At 47.3% G+C, this 26,034-nt stretch overlaps 1 protein-coding gene across 2 annotated transcripts in view; it reads right to left on the minus strand.

The window, feature by feature from the left end:
• Positions 1–4,655: 4,655 nt before the first annotated feature.
• Positions 4,656–26,034, minus strand: part of ANKRD33B (ankyrin repeat domain 33B) — a 94,121-nt gene continuing 72,742 nt past the window's right edge. Inside the window, exons 3-4 of one of the 2 annotated variants that reach the window (XM_036896669.2) lie at positions 18,940–19,080; positions 4,656–11,344 (exon numbers count right to left, since the gene is read on the minus strand). In XM_036896669.2, coding sequence (XP_036752564.2) covers positions 10,518–11,344; positions 18,940–19,080 — 968 coding nt within the window. In that variant the 3' untranslated portion in view covers positions 4,656–10,517. The remainder of the gene's footprint in view (positions 11,345–18,939; positions 19,081–26,034) is intronic. The other variant, XM_057496371.1, reaches the window with a different exon arrangement.

Here is a 26,034-nt window from a genome sequence, read left to right on the forward strand (position 1 = left end):
TGTGACTAATCAACTGCTGTCTTCTCATCTGTCCAGTGCCAGTGTTCTGTGTCAGCCCTGGGGTGAGAAGTCCTTCCTTTCCCATCAGGGAAGTAAGAGTCCATCAGAACACTGAAAGCAGATCTGAGCGGATGGAGTAGTAGCAACAAGAGAAAGAGGAAGGATAACAGAAGCCAAGGTTTAGGCCTCAACCCTTGGACGGATGGGGAGGCGATGTGTTGCCGTGGAGAAGCTGGAGAAGCAGCAGGCGAGTGGGAAATCAAGAGCTGTCTGGAAAACAGTGGAGGCTCCTCAAAAAATTGAAAATAGAACTATGTTACAATCCAGCAATTCCACTTCTGGGTATTTCTCTGAAGAAAATGAAAACACTAACTTGAAAAGATACATGCACCCCCATGTCCATTGCAGCATTATTTACAATGGTCAAGTTACATAAAGAAATTGTGGGGTGTATATACACAATGGTGGAATATACTCAGCCATAAAATAGAAGGAAATCTTGCCATTTGTGACAACATACATGGACCGTCATGGCATTATGCTAAGTGAGTAAGTCAGACAGAAAAAGACAAATGCTGTATGATCTCTCTCAAATGTGAAACCCCCCCCCAAAGAAAAGAAAACCAAGTTCATAGATATACAGAGAACAGATTGGTGGGGGAGTGGGGAGTGTGTGAAATGGTTGAAGAGAGCCAGTTATAAGATAAATAAATCATGGCAATGTAATGTACAGCATGATGACCATAATAATTATTAGCCATTAGCATGATGGCTAATAATACTGTACTTGGATATCTGCAAGTTGCTAAGAGAGTAAATCTTAAAAGTTCTAATCAGAAGAAAAAAATTGTAACATGCATGGTGGTAACTCCTTTACTAGACCTAGTGTGGCAATCATTTTGTAATATATTCAAATAATGAACCATTACTTTGCACATCTGAAACTAATATAAGGTTTCATGTCAATTATATCTCAATTTTTTTTAAAAGAGAAGAAAGAGCTGTCTTTGGCACATGTTAGGTCTGCAAAGCCCATTGTACACCCAGGTGGAAATACCCACCATTTCTGTGATTGGAGCCTAGGCAGGGTCCACAGCTTTTTCTGTAAAGGGTCAGATGGTGTAAATATTTCAGGCTGTGCTGGCGTGCAGCCACTGTCACAGCTACCCAGTGGTGCCCGTGGGTCACCGACCACCACAGACAGCATGTCAGTGAGTGAGCAGAGATGCGCCCCAACACCACCGCCTTTACAGAAACAGGCAGTGACAGGGCTTGGACTGCAGGCTGTTACAGACCCCTGGCCCCGAGCTCCTGGGCGAGGCCCCAGCTGAAGACTAAACTGGTTGTCAGCAGCCTCTCGCTGGCATTTAAAGGCTGTTGAGATGGCCCCAACAGGTATGCAGAGAGGAGCCCCAGGATGGAAGTGGCCTCCAGCCTGGAGAGGCTGGCAATGACATGACCGGGGTGCAGACTTCAGGGAGGCATGCCCTCCCAGGCTCCCAGGTCTCTGACTCAGCAGTCCGGGTGGTGCTGCAGGTTCAACTGTCTTCCCAACAAAGATCTGTTGAAGTCCCAACCCCAGGTATCTATGAATGGGACCTCACTCAGAAATAGGATCTTTATACATGTTATTAAGATCATACTGGATTAGGGTGGGTGCTAATCCATTGACTGGTGCCTTATAAAAAGAGGAAAATGTAGGCACAGACACACACGTGGTGACAGAGCAGTCGGAGGCTGCCACAATACCAGAGTGCTCGCACCACCAGAAGCGGGAGGAAGCAGGGAAGGTGCTGCCCGCGGAGCCTCCAGAGCGGGCACAGCGGGTGGGCTCGGCCATTTGAACCCCTGACCCCCAGCACTGGGTGGAAACGTGTCTGCTGTTTGAAGCCATCCAACTGTGTCTGGGCCTCAGATTGGGTGGGACGCTGGGGCCCAGCACCTGCACAGCAGTGGGGGGAGGGGCTACTTTTCCATCTGCAACCTATGACTTCTCACCCCACAGAGGGCATCATGCCCTTCAGCAGAGGGAGGAGGCCGAGGCAGGCACCTGGAGGACCGCTCCAGGGGGTTTGCTCAGGAAGGATGTGGCGTCTGCATCGCCTGATGATCCCTCAGGACAGTAGGTGTAAGTGGGTCCCCCAGTCCCCAGGGGGTGAGGACAGAGGGACGGCTCCAGACTCCAGCCACGGGGCTCCTTCCCCTGAGGAGTGAGGATATTTGGTGACCTTTCTCACTGCAGGGCGATGACTTCCCCCCACAGTCCATGTTCCTGAACCCAGAAGTCTCTGGTGGCCCAGCCTCTCAAATAGGTTCCTGGCTGCTCTTTTCAATATGAGACAGTGAAAAGCTGAAGCTAATTGACTTGTTAATTTTCTTGTATTTCAATAACACTTTTGAAGGAGCAAGGTGGATTTGAGTTTGTTTTTTAGTTGTTTTTAGCGAGGAAAATGTATGACATTCTGTTAGGTTTTCTTTTGTTCCTTAAGTGAGAGCAGCACCGGGCATGGACAGGGGAACCAGTCTGGAGGGGGGCCACATGGGATGGGTGGGGGATCTGGCTCACGCTGCGGGGCAGGAGGCCCCAGGGACTGGGAGCAGCAGGTGAGTATCCTGAGCAATTTGCACACCAAGGCTTGTTTTGTCAGCAGACGGGAGGTTTCCAAGCCACCTTTCATGTCCCTGGCCGGAAATCCATGATCATCAAGCAAGACAGCAGAGGTCACTGGCTGGGAGCCAGATACCATGGGGTGGGAGGTTGGGGGGCCTGGGTGGGGAGCAGCGAGGGCTGCACATGCAAACCTCCGAGTCCCAGGGGATGACATTCTTGACCACACAGCTCCTAAGATGGGTGAGCAGGGAACCGGCCTGTGTTAGGACTGTGTCCCCACACTGCAGACTTCAAGGGGAGGGAACCGAATCACTCCATGTGAGCAGCTTCAGTCAGGAAGATAGAGGTGATGAGCCCACCTCCCCCTGCTTTCATGTCCCAGATTCAGACTTTCTAATAAGGATCATCCCTTGTAGGTTACCTTCCTGTTTACTAATATTTCTATCCAACACACACACACCTTTATCTTTCACAAACAGCAAATACAAATTAATCGCCAGTAACCATCTTGAGCAAGGACAAAGTGTTATTTAAAATTTGGATCCCTATGTAGGCCCTTCCTTAATAGTTCGGTCATTCAACTCTAAATGCACAGAACTTCCTAAACAAATAGGAGCTGTTTGTTTTCAATCCATCAGTAATAACCTAAGTGATGAATTGTGTGTGAATGTCAATTTTTTTTTTAGCTAAAAAGCCCCACAAATAATTAGAAGAAAATATACAAGGAAAATTTGTTGATTTGGGGTAGGAACGACCCTCTTAAAAAATATAAAATATAAAATTTTTTTAAAGTGACAAGTTTGACCGAATCCTAATTTAAAATTTTATGCAACATATCTTAAAAGTGTAAGATGAGAGAAAAAAACACAGTGTGTCAAAGAACAATGACCCAAAACTTAGAGCAAACTCCTACAAATCAGCAAAAATGAGACCAAAAAGTAAAGTAAAAAATGTGAAACAGATAAAAGAAATTTATAAAACAAATAAAAATGTCTGAAAGATACATGAAAAGATGCCTCCACCAAACCAATCATTAGAAAAAACAGATATGACTGTTCAACCACCAGATTGGCAACCATTACAAAGCCTGGTAAACAGTAAGTATTGCTCCAGGAAGGAAATGACCTCTTTTGTGCACTGCTGAGTTCTCAGCAGTCTTTGAAAGGGGCAACACCATAGCGACTATTAAAATCAAAATGCACCTTCCCTGCTAGCAGATCCCACTTCCGCACTTCTATCTTAGAGAAACAGTCACTTGTGTATACAGATAGATCAGTTCAAGGCTCTCCAAGGCTCTTCATTACCTGTACGTGGTTTAAGAACTATAAACTACCAGTCCATCATGAGGAAGTGGCTACATGAACCATGGTGCACATCTACTGAGGAAAACTACACAGCAATCAACAAGAATGGAGGGATGGAAACATGCTCTCCCCAAAACAGCTAATGAAAAAACTGTAAGGACAATGAGATCTCATTTGGATGATACACAAAGTGGGGGGGGGGGGCAGTGGACACTAAGTATATTTCTTAGAAGGAGGCACAATTAATTGGTCTGTGGGACTGCCCTGGAGGAGAGAAGTCACTTTTCACCTGGGGCCTTTTAGATGTTCGGTTCATTTCTCCTGTGTTTGCACATTACTTTTTTAGCTGTTAAATTTTAAAAAGCTTTCCTAGGACACATTTAAAGTAAAGAAAATAAAATAATCAATGACACATTGTGCCACTTAGGTAAAAGAATAAACAGAAAAACAAAACTGTTTTTTGTTTTGACATGTATATATATGTAAATACATGGAAACTTGGCTGAAGGATGCCTGCCTATAAATGGGTACTTCAGAGATGAGATGGACTGAAAAAAGATAATTTTAACCTAGGTACTCATGAGATAACTCATGAACTTAAAAATCTTATCTTTGAAAAATAAGTGTATCAAAAGAAGAAAGTGCACCATCTATTTCAATCAAAGTAATGACATTAAAAATACTGGTATATTTCATTGTACCATTTTAAATTTATACACATTTATTCAAATATCACACAATTGTGCCATAAGAATATCTTTATTTCAGGAGTGATTTTTAATTCTGTGGCCACAGTTTCCCCATTTTTATATTGCATCCTTTGTGCTTTTTAAATATTAGATACAGAATTTGTTAGAAGTTAAATGGGAAAGACACGTTCTTTCTGCTGAATAATATATTTAACTTAAAGATCATTAACCTTTTGGCTATTAAGAATTGAAGCTGCTGGAGGTCACATTGATTTGTGGGTCCCAAAATAGCCCTGAGGTCTAAATAGGAAAGTTTCTCTTATATAAACTATAACAAAACTCACCTCAAAATTAAATACTATAAAATTTACACAATTCTATTCATAGTCACATTTTTACAATACCCATTTTTAGAAATGGCATTGAAAATAGCTTTACATTCAGAAAACACTTATACCAAGATGACATAACTTCAACCCTGGCATTCTGTGCTGTCAATTCTTAGACCATCATCAAGTCACCACTGTTACACACACATCCTCAGACACCCAGTCAACGCCAGGCAGAACAATGACCTGAATGAAGAGCATTCCAATGAGATTAGCTTGTCCTGTTCACCTGAATGGGCATATCATTCACATTCCTTAGGTTGCCCCAAAGGTTCGCAGGGTTGCTGGAAACATCTCTGGTTTCATAGCAACGCTTTCACGGTTTTCATCCAGTTCTGCGCAGCTGTGCAGTTCCAAACCAGCCTCCTGAACTTCTGCTCAAACATCAGCACTGAAGGGCTTTGACGCCACTTTCCAAACCTTCATAAAGCACCAGGTCAACACGGGCCTCTGCCCGACCTGGAAAAGCCAGCTTCATTTTTATTTCTTTCCTACATTCTCCTTAAAAACAATGTAAAGTTGCCACAGGATGATGAGACAATTCTGTCAAAAGCCAAATTGTGTTAGGTTTGAGTAATTAGAGTGTCTAATACTTAGGCTGACTGCGCTTACTCCTGGGGCTTCCTCGGGGTAAGATGTGGATTCTGTGGTTAACCTGGTACCAAAATTTCAAAGGATTCAGCCCCGACTCTGTGATCATGGGAGACGCCTGCTGCAGCTCCCCAGAGTTCTCTCCGGTTCCACCTCTCAATGCCGAGGATGTACTTCACGGGAGAGAGACGCCCAAAGGACCTTGCCAAGGAGCTCCCAGGAGAGCCAGCAGGCGGACACCACCGCAACACCAAGGTTAGGACACGTGGGCTGTTCCACGCCACACTGGACAGAGTGCTCCCCATGGTTCCTGCGCTGTCAGTCATCCTGAACACACAGCAAAGCAAGCCACACCTGACCACACCCAACACTCCCCCCAAGAGCCTCTGCAAAGCTGCCACAGGAGCAGGGGCCTGTGTGAGCACAAACTCTGGTCTCCAGTTCATCCGAGGGTGTGGGGGGCACGCATATATGTGTGTGCACGCTTGCACCACATCAGACTCCACTTTGGCACAGCTCGCAGCAGGGGCCGTCCAAGCACCGGGGCTGTGCCTTTCACTACTCTTCTTTCAGGCCAGGTCAGAGGGAGGAGCTGTGTACCCAGCGCTGACGTTCAACAGGGTCATTTGAAAATTAGTTAAAGCAGTTCAGAGAATGGCAAGGGGTTTTTTTTTTCTTCCTGTTTTTTCAAAAAACCACCTCCAGAGGAATTTTTTTTAGCCACTTAAATGTTAATGAAGGAGCATGTGAATTCAAGGGCACAGAAATACGTGGCTGACTCAGGAGTTGCACAGACGTATGAAATCAGTTCTAAATGCACTGAGAGGTGAAATTCAGAAGACAGCCATCACGTTTCGGGAAGAGTTATTTTGTTTTGAGTTCGTTGTGGCTAACAGCATTCCCCCTGTGATTATTTGCCCGACTGCAGTTGTCATTAACATGACTTCGCGGTGGTGTAGGTCGGTTGTGACCACTCTTCCGCTCTTCCTCCCTAGAAAAGCGTGGCCCTCCAGGCAGCTGCCCGGCTGAAGGTGTGAATGTCGTCCGCTGCAGGCGAAGCTGAGGACCAGGCACATGGGAACAGGCCCTGCAGGGATTTCTGTGTGCAGAGCATCCGCAGATGGTGCAGAATCCAAACGCAAGCCACAGTGGGACAAAAAGCAAATACTTGGGTAGTGTGTTCAAATTCCCCCAAATGCTGTAAAAATAAAACGTGCTAGCACGTTTTCACATGAAAGACATTGTGACTAGTAGCTTATCGTTCATGATAAATCTCAGCATACAGGGAGAAACTGTTGTATTAGAGTGGGAAGTGAGCAAGCATGAATCTCCTGGCGAAAGCGGAACACCTGGCTGCCAGCAGTGCTAGAATTCATTTCACTGAGCAAACTTAGGGAAATCGTTTTTAAAAGGTCTTCCCACTGTAGTGTGGGCAAGGTCGGGGCGGGGGAGCGGGGAATACAGCGCTCTTGCCAGAGGCTGCAAGAGACCCATCACAGCCACTTCTTAGTCTTGACCCACTTGATCGCTTCTCAGACATGCTTTCCTCCTCCCTAGGAAGCCAGCAGCCATGACCCTTCCCCGAACACAGCAGGCTTTGCCTCTATTTCAGGACTGGGGTCTGGCCCCACCTTAAGGGATTCCATCTCAATTTGTCTCCACTCAGACGCTGGACTTCCAGAGCCTGCCGCCCACTGACAGCACCAAAGGAGGTGGCGAGGCAGCCTGGAACGGCCCCTCTGCACCCATGAGTCCCATTTCCCACCTGACATTAGGACATCTCTGTCCCAAGCAGAATGAGCCTTGCACCTGAGGGGTGCCTCCTGAAGGTGAGATGACATGGGTCTTGGAGTTTTCCATCTTTGTATTCCTGAGGCATCTGGTCTGCCAGGAGCATGTTGGCAGGAGACTCAGAAAAAGGAACAAAGGTCCATAATGTCATGTGATGCACTCTTCCAGGGCAGCCAAACACGAGGAAAGCCATGGCCTCTGAACACCTGGCCACCCGAGATGAACTCCTTGCCGTTTCCCCCTCCCTTACAGCAGGGAGCTGGGTGCTGGGTTGCCTGCGGCACACTTGACTCACGAGTGCAGAAAATTGTTTCATCCTCACACCACACACCCAGTATCAGATGGGGAGCAACCAGTTCCAAAGGTAAAGTCGATGAATGGCCCATCTGTGTTATCACAGCCTCTACTACTTAACAAGAGGTGGAATTTTTTTTCTTTAATGCAAGGCTTCACATCCACAAGAGGCAACTGAGAGACACTGAAGTGACTTCACATCCACCCCAAAGCCATTTCAGCTGCCAGAGCCCTGGGTTTCCCACAACCAGGACATCTCAACTGAGGGGCGATTTCCAGCAACTCCCTAAAACAGCAGCACTGAGATTGTCTTAGAACTATTTCTTCTGTCTAGTTTAATCATACTTAACTGAAATGCTGAGAAGTAGTAAAATATACTTATCATCTTTCCCCTAACTATATAAATCCCTGAGAAGGTACCTGTCAACTTAAAATTCACTATTTACAGTTAATACACACCAGGGGTGCAAGCAGACTCAGGACCCTCTCCGCTTGGTACAGCAGGGCGACGCTGTCATCTATGCAGAGAGCAAACTGGGTCTCCCTCCGTTAAAAAGGAAACGGCGTGGGGTGGGGAAAGCAGGCTGTACCCAACATCCAGTCCCCCTGGGCGGAAGCCAGGAAACATACCATTTGTTCATCTTGGGTGTTTGGCGTCATGATGTGGTAATTCAACAAGAATGCCACGGTGCTCTCATGATCACCTTAGCTTTTCTGGCCCTTTTTGGACCTCAGAATAGTGGTGATGATCAAGGCATTTAGCCAAATCTGGAGAAGAAAATAGTCACAGGAGGCAAAGGCAGGGGAGGGAGAAGAAAGGAGTGAAGGGGACAATAGGGAATAAATGTAGTGACAAAGCCAAGGGGCCATGTGGAGAGAAGGGGGTCACTGCCCTCAACTGACACCAGAGGAGAGGGAGCAGAGGGTGACCCCTCAGTGAGAAAATGCAGCCAGCTGATCAAAGCAATGAAAATACAGAAACATGAGAAATGATCTGAAAAGATGCCGGATTAGACTGTCAGGGAGATGGGGGGGTTTCTCTCCACTGTAGGGACCAGCCTCAACTCATCCCAGGGGACCCGACCAATACCGACTCGGGTACAAGGGTGACTTGCAGCTGACTAGTGTCAGTGATGATCAAAGGAGTCCAGACGTGGGGCCATCCCAACTGTGCCTTTCGAGGGCAAAGGAGGCGCGCACTGAAATCTGACTTTAAATGCTGTATCATTAGCACATTTATCTGCCATCAGTTTGAGTGCAACCTGATGGCCTGATTATTGACGTTTTGGGGGAGGTGAGTGCAAGACCCCGATTATTCAAGGTCTGGCGGTGTTGAGTCAGGGGGAATAGGGAAAGGCCAGTGCCATCCCCCTCCCACGTCATGAGACTGCTGGGCCCTCATCCCAGCATGGCCAGGGAGCACGATTTGACATGCAAATCCAGGGTTATATACAGAGCTTCTCAATCAGCCTGTAGTGATTTTAAATCTATGGCTTCCAAGTAGGATAATATTTAAATAAAGTGCTGTCAGTAGTGCCTATGTGATAGATACTCAACAACCCAAATGGCCAGAGATTCATCAGAACTTGTCAGGGCTTTGGCAATAGAAAGTATGGACAGAAAACTCCTGCTGAGAGCTCAGGGCCCAGGGCAAACCATGTACATGCTCTGCTGAAGTCTCCACATCTTGGACGTTCTACAAAGTTGGCATGAGGATGAACTCAATACCACAGGCAGTCATCAAAGGAAAAATAATAGTAATTCCACACCAGGGAATCTTTGAATAGAGTTTGAAGGAGGCAGCTGCCCAGCCTACTCCAGGAGAAGTTGCCTGCAATGAATTTGCTTACTACTCAGTTCTAGCCCTTGTTTCTTGGATAATACTGCCTTCTGTTTCAGTAGCTTGAGTCACTCTGGGTTCCTTAGTTTCACATCTTTTTTACATTTTTAAGGATACCTGAATTCAATTTATCTAAGAGCACATGGCTTAATTTTGTATTTCTAGTAATAATTTTATTAGGCTTGCCCCTTTTTACTGTCTATTTTTGAATATGCTAAATACTTTGTATCCAGCTTATTAAAATCCCTTGTTTAAAATGAGATTAGTTCTAGCAATAAATATGTGCTTCTCTATGCACACGGTTTCACAGTGCTGGGTTTTTCTGTTATTATGACTGTATGGATCAGAGAGATTTAGAAATAAAGATACAAGGAAATTTGATTCCCTTGTCTCAATCATTTGGGAGTAAAAGTAAATGCATCCATCACACAGACACAAATAGTCGGCATCACTTAATCAAACCGATCAGAACACACCGTACTTATGCACACCCACAGTGAGGAAGGCGAGAAGTCCACAAATGCTGTATGAAATCATAGAGATTCCATGAATAATTATTGCTAGAAACAGTATTTTAAACAAAGGGTTTTCAGACAAATGTATTAAAACTCTTAAATACAAAGAGCCCCATCACCAGTAAAATGCTGCACATGTTTATGATTAAAAATACAAAATTATACAGAAAATGCCCTTTGATAAATTGATCTTAAAAGTTTCTTAATTGAGGTCTAACAGTAGACTTTTTGGCAAATTGCCCCCTGGGTGTATTGATTGCTGGGGAACTGGTCTCAGGCAAATCGATTTGTGCTGTGCTGCATCCCCTGGGGTTCTGAACAGCCTGAACACGCGTGGGCCGCCTTGGGGCACCCGGGGGAGCCCGTGGGTGCCGGATGGGGGTGCTGGAAGGCGCCAGGGGGGAGGGGGCGCGGCCTGGCCCCGCCTCTGGGCTCCAAGCGCGCGTGCGCAGGGCCCGGGCCGCTCCCCGAACCGCACGCGCCTGCGCTTCCCTCACGTCCTTTTCCTCCAGGGCGGCGCCCGCCTCTCCCTGGGCGCCGCGGCCACGCGCTGCTTCCCCGCCTCCTCCGCCCTCCGCCTCTCCTCCTTGGCCTCCTTGTACCGCCACTTGGGGAGCTGCAGGTGGGCGCTGTCCTTGGTGCTGCCCTTGGCGGCCGCCCTCTCGGGCTGGAAGGTGGGCGCGGGCGCCTTACTGATGCGCACCCGGGGGATGACCACGCCGGGCCGCACGCTGCTCCTCCTCAGCAGCGGCAGGAGGCTGGCCTTCCTCGGGGCACCTGGCAGCTGGGGAGACGGCAGGCTGGCTCCAGGGGCCCCCGCTGTGGAGAGCGCCCCAGCTTGGGAGGTCCAGGATTGCTGCTCGGTGCCTCCCACCTTGTCCCTCTCCTGGGCACACGTGTCCGGCCTCCCACGAGCCTCCAGGATTTCCTGTACCGCCAGCCGCCTCTTCCCCACGCAGGGGGGGCTCTCGGGGCACACGGTCTGGCAGACGATGGCCACGGCAGGGCTGTAGAGGCTCGTGGTCATCCGGACCATGTGGTCCAGGGCCCCTCCATCCTCCAGGCCCGGGCGCGGGCGGGAAGCCAACATGGACCGCACAAACTCAGTGAGCCTCTGCAAGCAGGTTTTGGAGCCCGTGGTCTTCAGAACCGTATCGGGGGCCGGTGGCAGCTCCGGCTTGTACTTTTCCCCAAACTGCTCTGGGCAGGGTCGTTCCAGCAGCCTCTGGATGAGGCGGACGGCTTCCAACCGGCCGGTGTAAGCGGCCCACTCCTGGGGCGACATCCCACGGCGGGGGTCTCTGGCATGGACATCTGCCCCTGAAGAACACAAAACACAAACAGGGTTGGGAAGATGCAACAAGAACTTCTCTGGTCCAACAGCGGGAAACAAAAGACAGTGAAATGGAGGGAAGGGAAAACTTTCAAAACCTAACAGGCTGCAGGCTGGAGCTGGGCCACTTGGATGAGCCTGCATAGGACCATCACCCTCCCCACTTACTATTATAACACAACCCACCTTTCAAGGCTCCACTTAATGGCTTATCTTTCCTAAGTAAAACTGTCTGAACTCAGCACCTAAATCATGGGATTTTTTAAGGAGTAAGTTTTCATGGCTTTCTGGCAATGGAGAGATGATCAGACAACGAAGATGCCTTGCAGACACTTGAATGATGCTCCTAGAATGTTCTAAAAATACTAACAGTGATGATCGCTTGCCAAGCATTTGGTGTCCCGTTTTCCTCACAGACCTTTCATGAGGACTGCTATGGCTCCTATTTTTCAGGGAATGTGTGCCTCCTCACTTACACTGGGTGGTTGGTCGGTCGTGCATCTGTCGTCTTCAGCAGACTGTGGGCTTCTGCAGGACAGAGGCCACGTCTTACTCATTTATGTTTCCTCAGTACATATCATCCTGGCTGGCAGGAGGTGTGCACTGAATAAAGTTTGTTACAGAACAGACAGTAGTCCCAATGGCCAAGGAACCTGCCTGAGGCCTCGACGCCAGTAAAACAGGTCTCAGGGTGTCTCCTGACCCTCAGCCCTGTGCAATTCCCACCACCCCACAGGATGGGCCTCTTCCTCTGTCCATGTTCTGTGTCAAAACAGCCAGACTACAGTACCCAGAGATTTAGTCTAACACTAATCTAGGTGTGCTGTGAAGCTATTTTGTAAATGTAGTTAAAATCAATAGTTAGTTGCCTGAGTAAAGGAGGGTGGGTGTCGTCCAATCAGTTGAAGGCCTTAAGAACACAAACTGAGGTTTCCTTGGAGGAAGGAATTCAGCCTCAAGACTTTGGCATAGCTCCTGCCCAAGTTTCCAGCCTGATGGGCTGCCTTACAGATTTCAGGCTTGCCAATCCTGAAAATCGTGTGAGCTAAGTCCTTAGAATAAATCTCTTAATATATATACCTCCTAGTGGTTCTGTTTCTCTGGAGAACCCTGACTCGGACATCCTCACGGTCTCCCTTACATAAGTAACTTCCTTAATAAATCCCCATACCACCCACTGCCTCCTCCTAATATTGCAAAGTTAAACTTCAACTCAACTTGATGAAATGTTCATAAATTTCAACTTGGTAGCATAATAGCAATTAATAAGGAATTGCTGTTCAATTAATCTTGGTCCAATCTCAGCCTGACATACAGTTAAAAATCATTCAGGATTTCAAGTCCCATTAGTCATACTTTCACTGCCACAGCAATGTGAAGAACTAGGGCAATTATCTAGTCAGCAAGCTCCCCAGGGACCAGGCCTGGCAGAGACTTCTGCATTCACATCCCACAGACCCAGGTGTCTGACATGCGGTGGCTGGTCAGTATGTGGTGAAGTGAGACAGGTAGGGGGGCTATTGGCTTCCCTGCTCCAGCAGCCCCCAGTGGCCCCATGGCCCAGGAAGACCCAGCTCACCTGAGCTTGTCTCAAAATGCCCTTAATTCTGTGACACATTAAAGAATAGCCATATTAGAAGAGTGGTAATTATTTGGAACTGGAAATCAGGATAGAACTCATTAGCTGGCATTCAATTTATAAACTGACTAGAATGAAAAGGGGGCAGTAAAAATGTCATTGCAAAAAATAGATGACACATTAAACCTTAATTAATTGCATGTCACTTAAAAAGGAACAAACTGCAAAATTAAAATCTTAATGAACACTGCTTGAAAGAGACATTTTTCAAAAGCTAATGGAAAACTAAAGGAACAGCTGCTCAAAGTTTAGCATGCTTCCTCCTGTCGTTGTCATACCTTTTCAAAATAGTATTGGAAAACACAAATATTCTGAACAACAAAGGCCATGCTGGCTGTCATGCAGCCCAAGGATCTCAGTTATGCTATAAATTCAAGATTCACTTCCTTAAGAAATTACTAAGGGCAGCATTAATGGCCGGGATGTAGTAACTAGTTCATAGAAGACAAATATGGATAATTAACACTTCATACATCTAGCTTTCAGAGAACACAGAGAACTTCTAAAAACCCAACGTATCCAACTTCTCCCCGGAGACTACTGGCATCCTCACCTCCTACCTGATCTCTCCCCTAGCACTCCAGCCATACAGACAGGGGCTGGGCTTCTGCCAGTGGAGCCATTTACTGCCATGTTGAGTGGGGTCAGTTATCTACACAAAGCCCTTTATTTTATGCAGGGCACCAACATACTCAGTTCTAGGCAGTGCATCATGATTGGCCTAAATCAGGATTTTGCAACCTGGACACCACTGACATTTTGAACCAGTTGAACCAGATAGCTATTTGTTGTGGGGGGCTTCTCCTGTGCATTTTAGGACTTTTGACAGCATCCCTGGTCTCTACCCATTTTATGCCAGTAGCATTCCACCAGTTATAACACTCAAAAATGTTCCCTGGGGGCAACACCCTCCCCTTCTGGTTGAGAATTACTGGTCTAACCTAATAACTACAGTCCTCATCCCCATTTTCCCGGCCTCCCTCACAGCTGGTCAAAGAGAAGGCTTTTGTGCCCTGATAAATAAAGGACCACTGTGGTCAGTGCTGCTTCCTGTCTGAAGCACGGATCTGAAACCTGGAGTTCTAGTGACCATTGTGGAACCACAAGGCCGCCAGTCAACAAGTTAGGGTGGGGACACTGGGCAGACAGGGAAAGAACCCGGGGGTTCTGGGATATCCTCAAGACATCCAGGGCCGGTACTGCACAGTCTACCTAAGACTTCCAGTGGGGTGAGAAAATAAATGCTTGTTTTCTTTAAGCCACTGTCAAGTTAGGGTTTCTGTCCTTGGAAGCAGAAAGCATGCCAAACAGGTGCTAACAGACTCTACCTACCTTCCTTCACTCATGTGCAGGAAGCATTCCCCCCACCCTTGAGTCACAGCCAGGTCCAGGGGACCACAGGAGCCCAGAGTGCACCACTTTCTTTCCTGTCTCTCTGCCAGCCCCCCACCCCATCTTATCCACCCGCTGAAGCCCAGCTCCAGCCCCTCCCAGCCCCCGGAAGCCTTCCCAGTCACAGGGCACCATGCGAAGCAGGTCTTGCAGACCTCCTCTTGAGCCACCTCTGGCCTGTATCTTGGGCACTTGAGCTATAATCACAGTGGTAAATCAGGAGGTAGGGTCAAAGGAGAGCCCCTGATGGGGGTGGGGGTCAGGACCCCTGCCTCCATCCCCCAAGGCATTTCTGAGATGTCCTAGCCTCCATCTTTCACAGGGTCTCAGCAGGGCTGACTCCAAGCCCACAAGGCTTAACGAGCTCCTTTGCACACATTCATTAGCTTTCCCATCTCCTGGGTCTCTCTTCCCTTCCAGAGAAACTACTTGCCCCAAGTCCTGGGCTCGGGGTTTGCTTTTGTGGGTGCCCCAGCTAAGACACTGCCCTAGGTGATAGGGAATGCCTCACTTTTAGCCCTTTCTCTGCCTAATACCTTGAAACTATTTCAACTTGGCAAATTCTCAGGTCATGGGGAATTTGTTTTCCTTATGAACAGAAGGAACCCTCTGTAGTGACAGGGTATCATCCGAGTTTCCCAGAAGCCTATAATCAGGGCTTGCCCAGGAAAGGGATGATGGCAGGATCAACAGCAGGGGTGCCTCTGATCTCCACTCCTCTGTAAACAAGCCCCTACCCCTCCTTTTAGGTCTGCTTTGCTGCCTGGAGCCACAGCAAGAGTCAAGGCTTGTGTTTGCCTGTGCTGGCTTCCCCCACACGGCAGCAGTTCCCCCGCACTCCAGGCACAAGAGCCAGTTCTCTTAAGCAAGTCTGGTATCTGGCAACCACCATCAAGCTCTGCTTCTCTTAAGAGAAAATCACATCCTTGATAAGGCTTCTCAGAGCCACTTATTTAAATAGACCTGTCACTTTGGGGCATTAATATTCCTCTGAATTAACAAGGTTCCGAAGCTCCACTTGCGATGCTCATCAGCAGAGCCGACTTTATTCCTTGGGAAGCCAAAAATTAAAGAGCCAATAAATCAGCTTTTCAGAACCTGGTTATATTTTTATTAAAATCCAAAGTTCTGATAATTCAAATATTATTTCGTTCTACCTGACAAGGTAAGATCAAAGCTGATACGTCTCTGTATGTTATGAACTACTAGAAAATCTAAACAAGTTTAGGTGGGCACCCAATTCAATGGGTCATCATTTGTGGGAGGAAATGGCTCCTGTTGAATAGTGTGAAATGGCAACTTGGAAATTCGACTCAGATGAAGACATACACTGAGCATGAGAAGGTTACTGCACTTGAAAAAATGAGAATGAGCCACACACCTTTAGCCTACCCATCAGTAAGTAGCGTGTGTGCCTCGTTCTTAAATCATCACAGGATGACCGTGCTATGCTTAGCTCTCGAGGTACCTCCCACAGCCACCGGTAAATGCACTCTCTGCTGGAGTGTCAATCCAAGGAAATACTCAGTATTAGCAGCTTTAAAGACTTTAATTTTTCTTAATATTGATACATATTAAGGGAAATAAGACACTTGTGCAAATTTTTTAAGTATCTCAACAAGAACCCTGTTATCCACCAGAGAAGACATTCAATCACTTTTTTTTTCTTTTAAGACATACACACAGAAGGAAAATGTAACCCGCTTTCCTGGGAGTGGGGGAGAATAAGCTAACTTAGTAGTAATCGTAGAAAATGAAAATATCCTAGAAGTTCAACAACCAAAGCCTTAGAGGCAGTTCAAAAATCCCTAAAAATGCTGGCTGATTTTGTTGTTGTTGTTATCATTAATCTACAATTACATGAAGAACATTATGTTTACTAGGGTCTCCCCTTCATCAAGTGCCCCCTACAAACCCCATTACAGTCACTGTCCGTCAGCATAGTAAGATGCTGTAGAATCACTACTTGTCTTCTCTATGTTGCACAGCCCTCCCCGTGCCCCACCCTCCACACTATACATGCTAATCATAATGCCCCCTTTCTTTTTGATTTTTATTTTAAGAAGGAATCTAGAACAATCTGGCAGGAGGAATGTATGTAAGAGGGAAAAGATTCTCTTTTCCACTTTTTCCATCCTTTTTCATTTAAATTATTTGCATCAGTGATTTTCAACAGAAGGTGACTTTATCCCCCAGGGGACATCTGGCAAAGTCTGGGGGCATTTTTGGTTGTCAGAAACCAGGCAGTGCTGTACAGTCACCTAGTGGGGAGAGGCCAGGGATTCTGCTAAACATCCTAGAACCCCCAGGGCAGCTGCCCCCCAACCCCCCGCCCGCCCAGTGATCTAGCACCGAATGTCAACAGTGCCAAGATTCAGAAGCCCGGGGTCACATACTCATTATCCTCAATAGGAAATTTAAGTATCTCATCACAAGGATTTTTTTTTCCAAGGGAAAAATATACCAGTCTCTCATTCACTTAACAAATAATTATTGAGCACAGAGATTCACCAACAACAATAATAACCAACTGATTGAGCACTTCCTCCATGCCAAGCATGCAACCAAGGGCTCTGCCTGTGGGAACTCATTCAGACCCCATCACGAGCTCCTGCTGGGCTGCTGCCTTCCACCTCATGTCAGAGAGGAGGAAACTGGGGCCTGGAGCATCGGGTGAATGGCCCAGGTACAGGCAGAGAGGTTAGTCCGGGGGCTAGAATCTGAAGCCAGGGTCCTGGCTTCCGAGTTAGTTCTTCTGACAGTGTACAGCTCAGGGTTGGAGGCACTCATGCAGATTATTCTAGACTTTGATGGGGCGGGGCGCAGGGAGGAGGGAACAGGAAAGGGAGGGTACATAAAACCCCATGCCAGATTCGTTACACAAATAACGGAGGGGGAAACCCCAGCTAGGGCTGACCGTGCACCCCTCAAGGAGAGCCCTCTCTCAAGAGACCTGAAGGCTGTGTCCGGAGCCCTGTGAGGGCTGTAGCTGGGGCCTGAAACCCCTGCCAGACAGAGAATGACAGTGAAATGTGCATTTTCCAATCACTGGAGCGCAACTGACCTAAAAACAAAAGGGTTTGTAATTCAAATTAATTCACTGGGGATAATGCATGGATGTGACCAGCACCATGAACTATTGGTTGAAAAGTAAATTACTAAAGGTCTGCACTCACAACTAGATCCAGAAGTAGCAAGAGCAGATGAAACTTCCCCCAGACACAAAAGCATCACAACCACCATTTAATTAGGAGGAACCACCTCTCACTGACACAGGACAGGCAGGACCTAAACTTGGCTGAAACTGATTATCTCACCTTTAAAAAATGACTGTCACTGAGTCCAAGCACAACCAACGGGATTAACTTTAATTATGATCTTTTTTTATCTCCAAGAAGATTTTCATTTTCAAAGCCTCTGTCTTCACTTACTGAATTTATTTTCGAACAGCATCCCCTCAAACACTGAGGTTAAAGCAGGAGGGAAAAAAATCCAAAGCCAGTTGTGATTCCTGAGTCCCCGTCTAAGCATGAGAAAGACAGACGGACTCAGACTGGAGGTCCCTGTATACTGGCCAGGATCAAGGCCATGTGGTCCCCCACTGGAAATAAGGCCGAGAAGCTGTCATGGACAGTGGAGACTGGGGACACATGACAGTGAAGTGTGGGAGCCTGGCTGGGACCCTGGGACAGAGAGGGCACATTAATGAAAAACTGGTGAAGTCTGAGTAGTCTGGAGTTCAGTTAACAGTAAGGTCCCATGCCGGCCCCTCGGGAAGGTGTGACCACATGGAGGATGGAGGAGGGCCATGGGGACACTCTGTACTGTCTTTCCTTCTCCACACACTTGAAATTATTCCAAAATAAAAATTTATTTAAAAAAAAAAAAAGAGCAAACTGTCTAAACAGAACTACCAGCCTAGGCTGATGCCTGGAAGAACGCGGTTGCTGTCCCCAGGGTAACTAAGGTGGGAGGCAAATGCCACCTCTAGGAACTCAGGACCAAGCGGCATGTGCAGAACCCAGTGCCAAGAACCAAAACAAAATAAAGACAAGTAATGGTGATGCAGCACCTCACACTGACCAAGTAGATGCTAACTCGGTGACTTACCCGAGTATGTGCTTTACACACATTTTCTCACTTAATTCTCAAAATAATCTGATTTGGGCTGTGCTAAAGATGATCACAGATTCCATTCCAGAGGAAAAAGAACTGGAGATCAGTAGCACGGGAGGTTTAACTTAGTAGTTCATTAAATTTGCACAGCCTTGTGAGTATTACAAAGTATTGTTACATTTCATCCTCAGGGGCTGTGAAAGAAGACGTTACTCATCCGGGAGCAAGGAAGGGTGTCCTACAGGGGGGGCCGTGCTGTGACCTCCCACCCCACCCTGAGGTGTTTGCTTTTGGTCCTGTGTATTTCACCTCGGGTGATGATAGCTGGACATCTCAAAGAAACTATCATTTCTTGCATCCACCAGGCTTTGTTTGCACGTACCAATCCACATCTGCGTGTTCTCTAAGGCCCACACAGGACAGGGAGAGACGTACCTGCTAGCATCAGGGCCCGGATGCACTCTGTCCGGCCCTGCATGGCAGCTTTCATCAGGGCCGTGAACCCAAATATGTTCCTCCTTTCAAGGTCAAGACCAGGGAAGTAGTTCAACAAGTAGTTGGTGATGGTGGCGTGCCCTGCAAAGAGAATCGCACACATGTATTGACCACACACCCCCAAGAGGGCACATCCAGCAAGGCCTTGAGGGAGAAGGAGACAGACGGAGACATTGAGAAGTATCTCACGGTTGACCTCTGGGGCCAGCCCATCTCGGCGGGGGGTGAGGAGTGGGCAGGGTTTGCCCCTCATTCTCCTGGAGTCCAGGAGACAGGAAGGCACTGTTTCTGGTCCATTGCTCTCTCAGCCCACCCCCTTGGGAGCTCAGCTGTCCTGTCAAGCTAGTAAGGAGGGCCCGCAGGGAGCCGGGATGCTGCGGGCTTGGCACATGGAAACGCTGAGCTAGCCTCATGCTGCCGCCGGCTGGCTGGGGGAGCAGCCTGGATGCTGTCAGCTCCCAGCAAGAGATACCAATGTAAATAGATGCAAAATCGAAAATGAACTTCAGAGCCATTTCCCAGGGCTCCTGAGCTTCTGGGAGGGCATCCTGCCATCATGCCAGTTCACACTGCCACCCTCTGTTACTGCTTAGAAGCACTATGTGTGTGTGTGTGTGTCTCTCTCACACATACACACACACACACAAACACACACACACACACACACACACACACACACAGGCAGGGAACCTGGGGAGTGTTGTCAGCGTGCCCATCAGCCACAAACCTAAACAGGTGAGAATATTTACTTGCGAACACAGATTTCTCCCTTTCATCTCCTTGCACTGCCAAAAAGGACCTGATTTTCTGCTCATTCCTAGGGGGGTTCTTAAAAAAGCCCATGGGCTCTTAGGGGCAAGTAAGGAGAGCATTATGTTAAAGGCCACTTCCCAGGACCCTCCAGGCCCACCCACAGAAAGCCAAACGGAGTGGGAGTGTTCCTCACACAGGACTACCTGCGCCATGCAGGCACGTTCGTCCTTGGGCCAGGCGTCCGTGCTGCCAATCACCACTGTCTGCTGTTCTTAGGTCCATGCCACCCTCCTGACTTCAGCCCCTAGAGCAGAGCCCCAACCTCAGCCCTTAGTGACTGTGGGGGCTGGATTATCTTTGTGTGGGGCCGTGCTGTGCACTGCAGGATGGCTACCAGCATCACAGCTCCCTACCCACTGAAGCCAGGAGCAGCCACATGCCTCCTTCCGCCAGGCATGACATCCCAGAATGTGTCCAGACATTGCTAAATATTCCCTGTGAGCAAAATCACCCTGTTGACAACCACTGCACTGGAGGCTCAGACTTCACTGTTTCAGGACCAACCACACTGAGGCAGAAAATGGCCTCCCGCCCTGCCTGCCTTCACCTGGGCCCCTGCACTGCAGGCCTTCCTCGGCGGCCATCTCCACCCTGTCCCCTGCTGATGTTGGCTAAGATACCCTCGAGAGCGTGAGCAGTGTGGGAAGTCGTCCTCCCGGGCCCAGCCGAGTTGCTGGGTGCCGGCCTCCACCCTTACGCCGGAGACCCAGCTCTCCTCAATCCCCCACTCACCCCCGCCACACACACGTTCCTTTGGGACCCCCGTGCCAGGCCTCATGGCTGCCCACCCTCAACAAACAATAGAGGGCGGACTCTTTTACAAGCATTGTTGTCTGCTAAATACAGAACTCACTGCAAACATTACAAGGTAAAACATGAAGCTTGCTGAGAAAGAGGAACACAGCATGCTGGCCTGTCCCTGCCGCCACCCCCGACCCCCTGCAACTCAGAGGTTGCAGCCAGCACCGGATGCTTTTTGACTTGCCCTCCATGTCATTTACATGGGGGTCAGAGGGGAGTAATGCTAGTGAACTGGTGGCCAAAGCAGTTTAAAATGAAGGTGGAGAGGTGGAATCCTTCGATTTCTGTTAGGTTTGTCCTCCAGCTAAATGCTTTGAGACACCTGTCAGTTGGATTTAGCCAGGGTCCTAGTGAAACAAATTGCAATTCGTTTAGAGCCATTTGTTTCTGTTGCACTTTTCAGCAGGCTATTCTTTGCACTGACATGTCCTGAACACTTTGAACAGGCAGGAAAGAGGAAGAAGTGGAAATCTACAAAGCAAATAACCCATTATACAGATCTGTTCCGCATATTACGTTGAGCTCAGAAAAACCAACAGGCAGCCAACTCCTTCTGACTGCAGGCCTGAGTTTTTACTGGCCAGGAAATCACTCCCAGCTCCAACTGGCTTTCCCAGGATGGCAGATTAATACCTCCTATCGTGCAGATTGCCTCAGTCAATGAAATCAAGGGTGGAACTGAAGCTTCCAAGGATGTATAGATAGTGACCTTTCTTCTGTTAAAAAGAAGACAACAGGCCCAAAACGGAATCACAAATGCTAAGCCCCAGACTTACAGTTTCCGGTTTCCCAGAAAAGGAATCTTAAACCAGTCAATCGGGAATGCCATGATCGGCACTAGTGAGATAACCTGCCTGGTGGACCCTTGCCATCCCCTAAAGGAACCTCTAATAACCAACTCCCTCTTTTGTTTCATATAACTGAAGTGGGGCAGTGACATGGGACAAGCATCATGATCAACTTTCCAAAAAAGTCGAGATACAAATGGCTTAGTAAGAACAGGAGAGATTCCATATTAAAGCCAAGATTCCATCTTAAAAAGCAGAAGAGTTGAGAAGTAAGATTCCTAACATATTCTTCAGTAATCAGCCCACAACCTATCTTAGGGCAGAGCAAGTAGTCCTCAACAATATGCCCCCAGAGCAGCAGAGGTGAGGCTTACAACCTCTCCCCTCATGTTCTGAGAGAAATCTTCTGCATACATGGATGTTTATTGCCCTCGTCTAGCTCAGATTAACACATAGTCTACAGGCACACACCTGATCATCTACACTTGCTCTCTTACAACACTAAACTCTGTTTTCTACCTTTATCTCGTATCTACCTACCACTTCAGCATTTTATTAAAAATAATAATAATAGAGAAATGTGGTATCCACATATAAATCAGGTTTAAAAATCAAATGAATATTCATATTTGAACTGACTGTGTATAGTTCATAATGCATGAGCAAAACCGAAGGCTTCTGTGATGACTGCCCTTGCACTGCTCACCATGTAACTTATTCACTATGTAAGAATTTGTACTCCATGTAAGAATTTGTTCGTTATGCATCAGAAGATTGGAGACTGATAAAAATTAGGCTTGGGGTGGATTAATGATTGTGCATTGAGTATTGACCCCCCTATACAGAAATTTATTGTGGTTAACAACTATTTGATCAATAAATATGAGAAATGCCCTCACAATATATATATATATATATATATATATATATATATATATATATAAACACACTTCCAATTGTAAAATAAATAAGTAACCGGGATGTAATGTATAGCATAAGGAATATAGTCAAAATATTGTTAACAACTTGGTATGGTGATAGCTGGTACCTAGAATTATCATGTATATAAATGTTGAATCACTGTGTTGTACACCTGAAACTAATGTAATGTAATACTGTTGTCAATTACCCTTCAATAAAAAAATAATAATAATATGCCCCCAGTGCTTGAGGGCAACCGCTATCTTGGAGAGGCACAGGATCTACAAATCCCTTGTGTTAAGTGTACCCTACAGAATTATCCGGAGGGCTGACTGTGGGGGAGGACAGAGTGTCCTTCACTGGAGAGACATCATGAGACTGCATGTCAGGCCTACACCCCCTCCACCTGCAGCCCTTTGCCCCATTCTTGAAAGCCTTAAAAAGACAGAATCCTAAGCCCTTTAGCATGCCTCCTCTCTGAGGTTGTCTGCACTCCCCTTTAAGTGCATACTTTTAAATAAAGTTTTCTCACTGCTCAAAATTACTGTGTTTTGTCTCTTTGTTATTTCATTTCTATTCCTGAGTCTTCACTTGTCTTCACTTTACTCCTGATAAGTAGGGAAGGGCTGCTGAGAGCTCTGATTTGGGCCTGCAAGTTCCTGTCACCCTGGACGGCACTGCAGCTGTGCGATCTGCTCTTAGGAGCCTGCCTGAAAATCTCCTTTCTCTGGAAAGTTCTCAGAACATAATCTCACTCCATCCCACACTCCATGGCTCCCACAAATCCTGAGGTGGTAGGGGCTACTCTACCGTGCAGATCCAAGTGGACATGGGATGATGCCAGGTGACCCTGGCTTTAGGAGCTGGCAAGGGAATCTGCCCTAGGACGAGAAGGAGTTCAGGAACTTTCCGTCTTTCCCTCTGTACCTCATTGCTCTCTGCTGCCTGCACGGCAGCCGCCATTCCCTGCTGCTCTCGCTCTAATGAATTCCTTCCTTACCTGCACTCATCTGACCTGCTCGAGAATTCTTTCTGGTTCAGAGTCAAGAACCCTCCCCCATCCAGGCTGAGGTCTCTTCATGCCTCACCAATGCTCAGGGACAGCCTTCCCCAGACACGGCTGCTGGGCAGCATAACTTCCTCGTTCCTGCTCCTTCTCCTTATAAAAGGTGTTCATTTTGCACAGCTTGATAGACCTCTTTTCTATCTGCTAGATTTGAACTGGTTTTTGCTCAAATAAACTCAACATTTTTAATATGCCTCCTTTTGTCTTTCAACACTTCTCAAAAACCATGACAATTAACCAAAGGGTGTTTCCTTTTCTTTAGTAAGATAGGTAGGATGGATGGATGGATGGATGGATGGATGGATGGATGGATGGATGGATGGATGGATGGATGGATGGATGGATGGGTGGGTGGATGGATGGGTGGATGGATGGATGGGTGGATAGACAGATAGACAGATGATAGACAATAGATGAGAGACAGTTAACAGATGAGAGAGAACATAAAACACACAGCCTTCCTTGCATTATAGAACCCAAACATGCACCATATAGAAATCTAGTTTGAAGCTAGTCCAACTTAGACCTTATGAAGTAGGATATGGCTCCTGCTATCCTCAGAGAAAGCCCATTTAAAGGGTGGGCTCCCCAAGACCCCTAGAACACACCCTCCATGAGCCCTACACTGCCTGAGAGAAGGGCACAAGTGACCCAGGATATAAGTGAGTTCTGGATAAAATACGTTCAGTGGGGTGATTAAATGAGGGTGCAGACAACTTAGTACTTAAGGGAGCTGGCTCTGAGAACACCCAAGTCTCAGCCTGCAGCTTAACACCTAGGTGACCCTGGGAAAGTGAGTCAACTTTGCTGAGTCTCTGTTTCCACATCTGAAAATGGGAGATAATATTAACCCCACAACTGTGAAAATCACAGACAATAGTGTGTATAAAAGTGCCTTGAGGAAAACACAAATCCCCCAGCAGAAAAATTCCCAATAATTTATGCAGGCATTCCACTTTCCAGGAGGGGCAACATAACACTCCCTAACCTGCAGGCTGGGCACAGTGACTTCCATCCAAAGAGGAGAATATGGAAAGGCGGAGGTCAGGGGCAGGGGGCGGTACCTTTACAGTGGAGAAACCTGACACATGCCACCTCAGCCAGGTGACCAAGGTCAACGTCAACAGCGATGTGCCCGAGCTTGACTGGATTCCCATCCACACTTCTGTGTTTCCATGTTGACGATCCCTCAAACCACACATGGGGAATTTCTAACTTTTTAACCTTGTCATATATGGAACATGTCACAGATTTGCCTGTGGTCCTTGTGGGGGGGCCACACTAACCTTCTCCATTATTCCAATTTTAGTGTATGTGCTGTGGAGGTGAGCCCAAACTTTCCCAACTCTAAGTCCCCTACCTCAGAGCAAATCCCCCTCCCAGGAGATGACGCACCTCTTACTTCACAGAGGGAACAGAAACCACAAGAAGGGAACCCCCTCAACTTTCCCCATCACCCCACAAACTTCCCCACATCCACAAGCCATCTCTCCTTCCCTCCTTTTGGTGAATCTTCTTCCTACTTAAAAATGCCAATGTCTTCTCCTCCCCAGAGCTGTAAATCCACCCTTTGCCCACTTCTGTGGGACATGCATATCACCACTGACCCCCTTTCTCTTCATCCTCTCCCCCCTTGCAAAGCCATTCCCATCAGATTTCATTAATGGCCCAAATTCTTTGCTTTGCCTTTTGCCATCTGATTTCACAGTCCTTCTGTCTAGAGGAATGTTGGCCAATAGGACGTTCAAAGGCACGATACAAGCAGGAGCATGAAATGCACTTACCCATCAAGACACCGTCTCATGCTTGTGCCTCAGCTAACTCCCTAGGAAGAACTTCCCCAGGGCACTTTGATGGCCCCAGGAGGAGCATGAGAAATGTGTCAAGCAAAGCTGTGCCAGCTGAAGGACACCAGCACACCCCAGAGCAGCGCCCGGCTCACTCACAGACAGATGACCAAAAGCAGTCTAGATCATCCCATTCCCAGCCCATTCATGGACACATGAATGATAAACACACGTTAAAAGTTTGGGGCTGTTTGTTATGCAGCAATAGCTGGCTGATATGCATGAACAAGGGTCTCCCACTTAAAAATATGTATGACTGTCTTAGTCCACTCAGGCTGCTGTGACAAACTGTGGAAGACTGGGGGCTGCTTAACAACAAACATTCATTTCTCACAGTTCTGGAGGCTGGGAAGTCCACAACCAAGATGCCAGCAGATTCAGCTCATAACTGCTGCCTCCAAAACTGCTCAGAACTGCTTGAAGCTGCTCAGAACTCCAAAACTTCCAATCGACTACAAGCTCAGTAGGTATTTGGTAAATGAAAAGGCTGAAGGATTCCTACTTCTCCCTTGGAAAAAGCTCACTTATCAAAAAGGTTAATTATCAAGCCAAAACCCACGATTACATGGACCTTACAATTATTCATTGTTGATTCATTCACCACTTTATTGTGTACCAATCTGAAGCTGAGAATCTTGTTTACTCCCTTATTCAAGGAAGGGAAATAGATAATAAACCCATGCTGCTCTAAATGTGGGGACGTGTCACAGCATTTGGTTGTCTAAAGCCTTGATCGGTTTGATGCCAGGAACTCAAAAGGTAGTTTTCCAAATGAAGCCAGTAGAGGGAACCATTGACT

The sequence above is a fragment of the Manis pentadactyla genome, chromosome 2, assembly GCF_030020395.1.
Source record: "Manis pentadactyla isolate mManPen7 chromosome 2, mManPen7.hap1, whole genome shotgun sequence".
NCBI lineage: Eukaryota > Metazoa > Chordata > Mammalia > Pholidota > Manidae > Manis > Manis pentadactyla.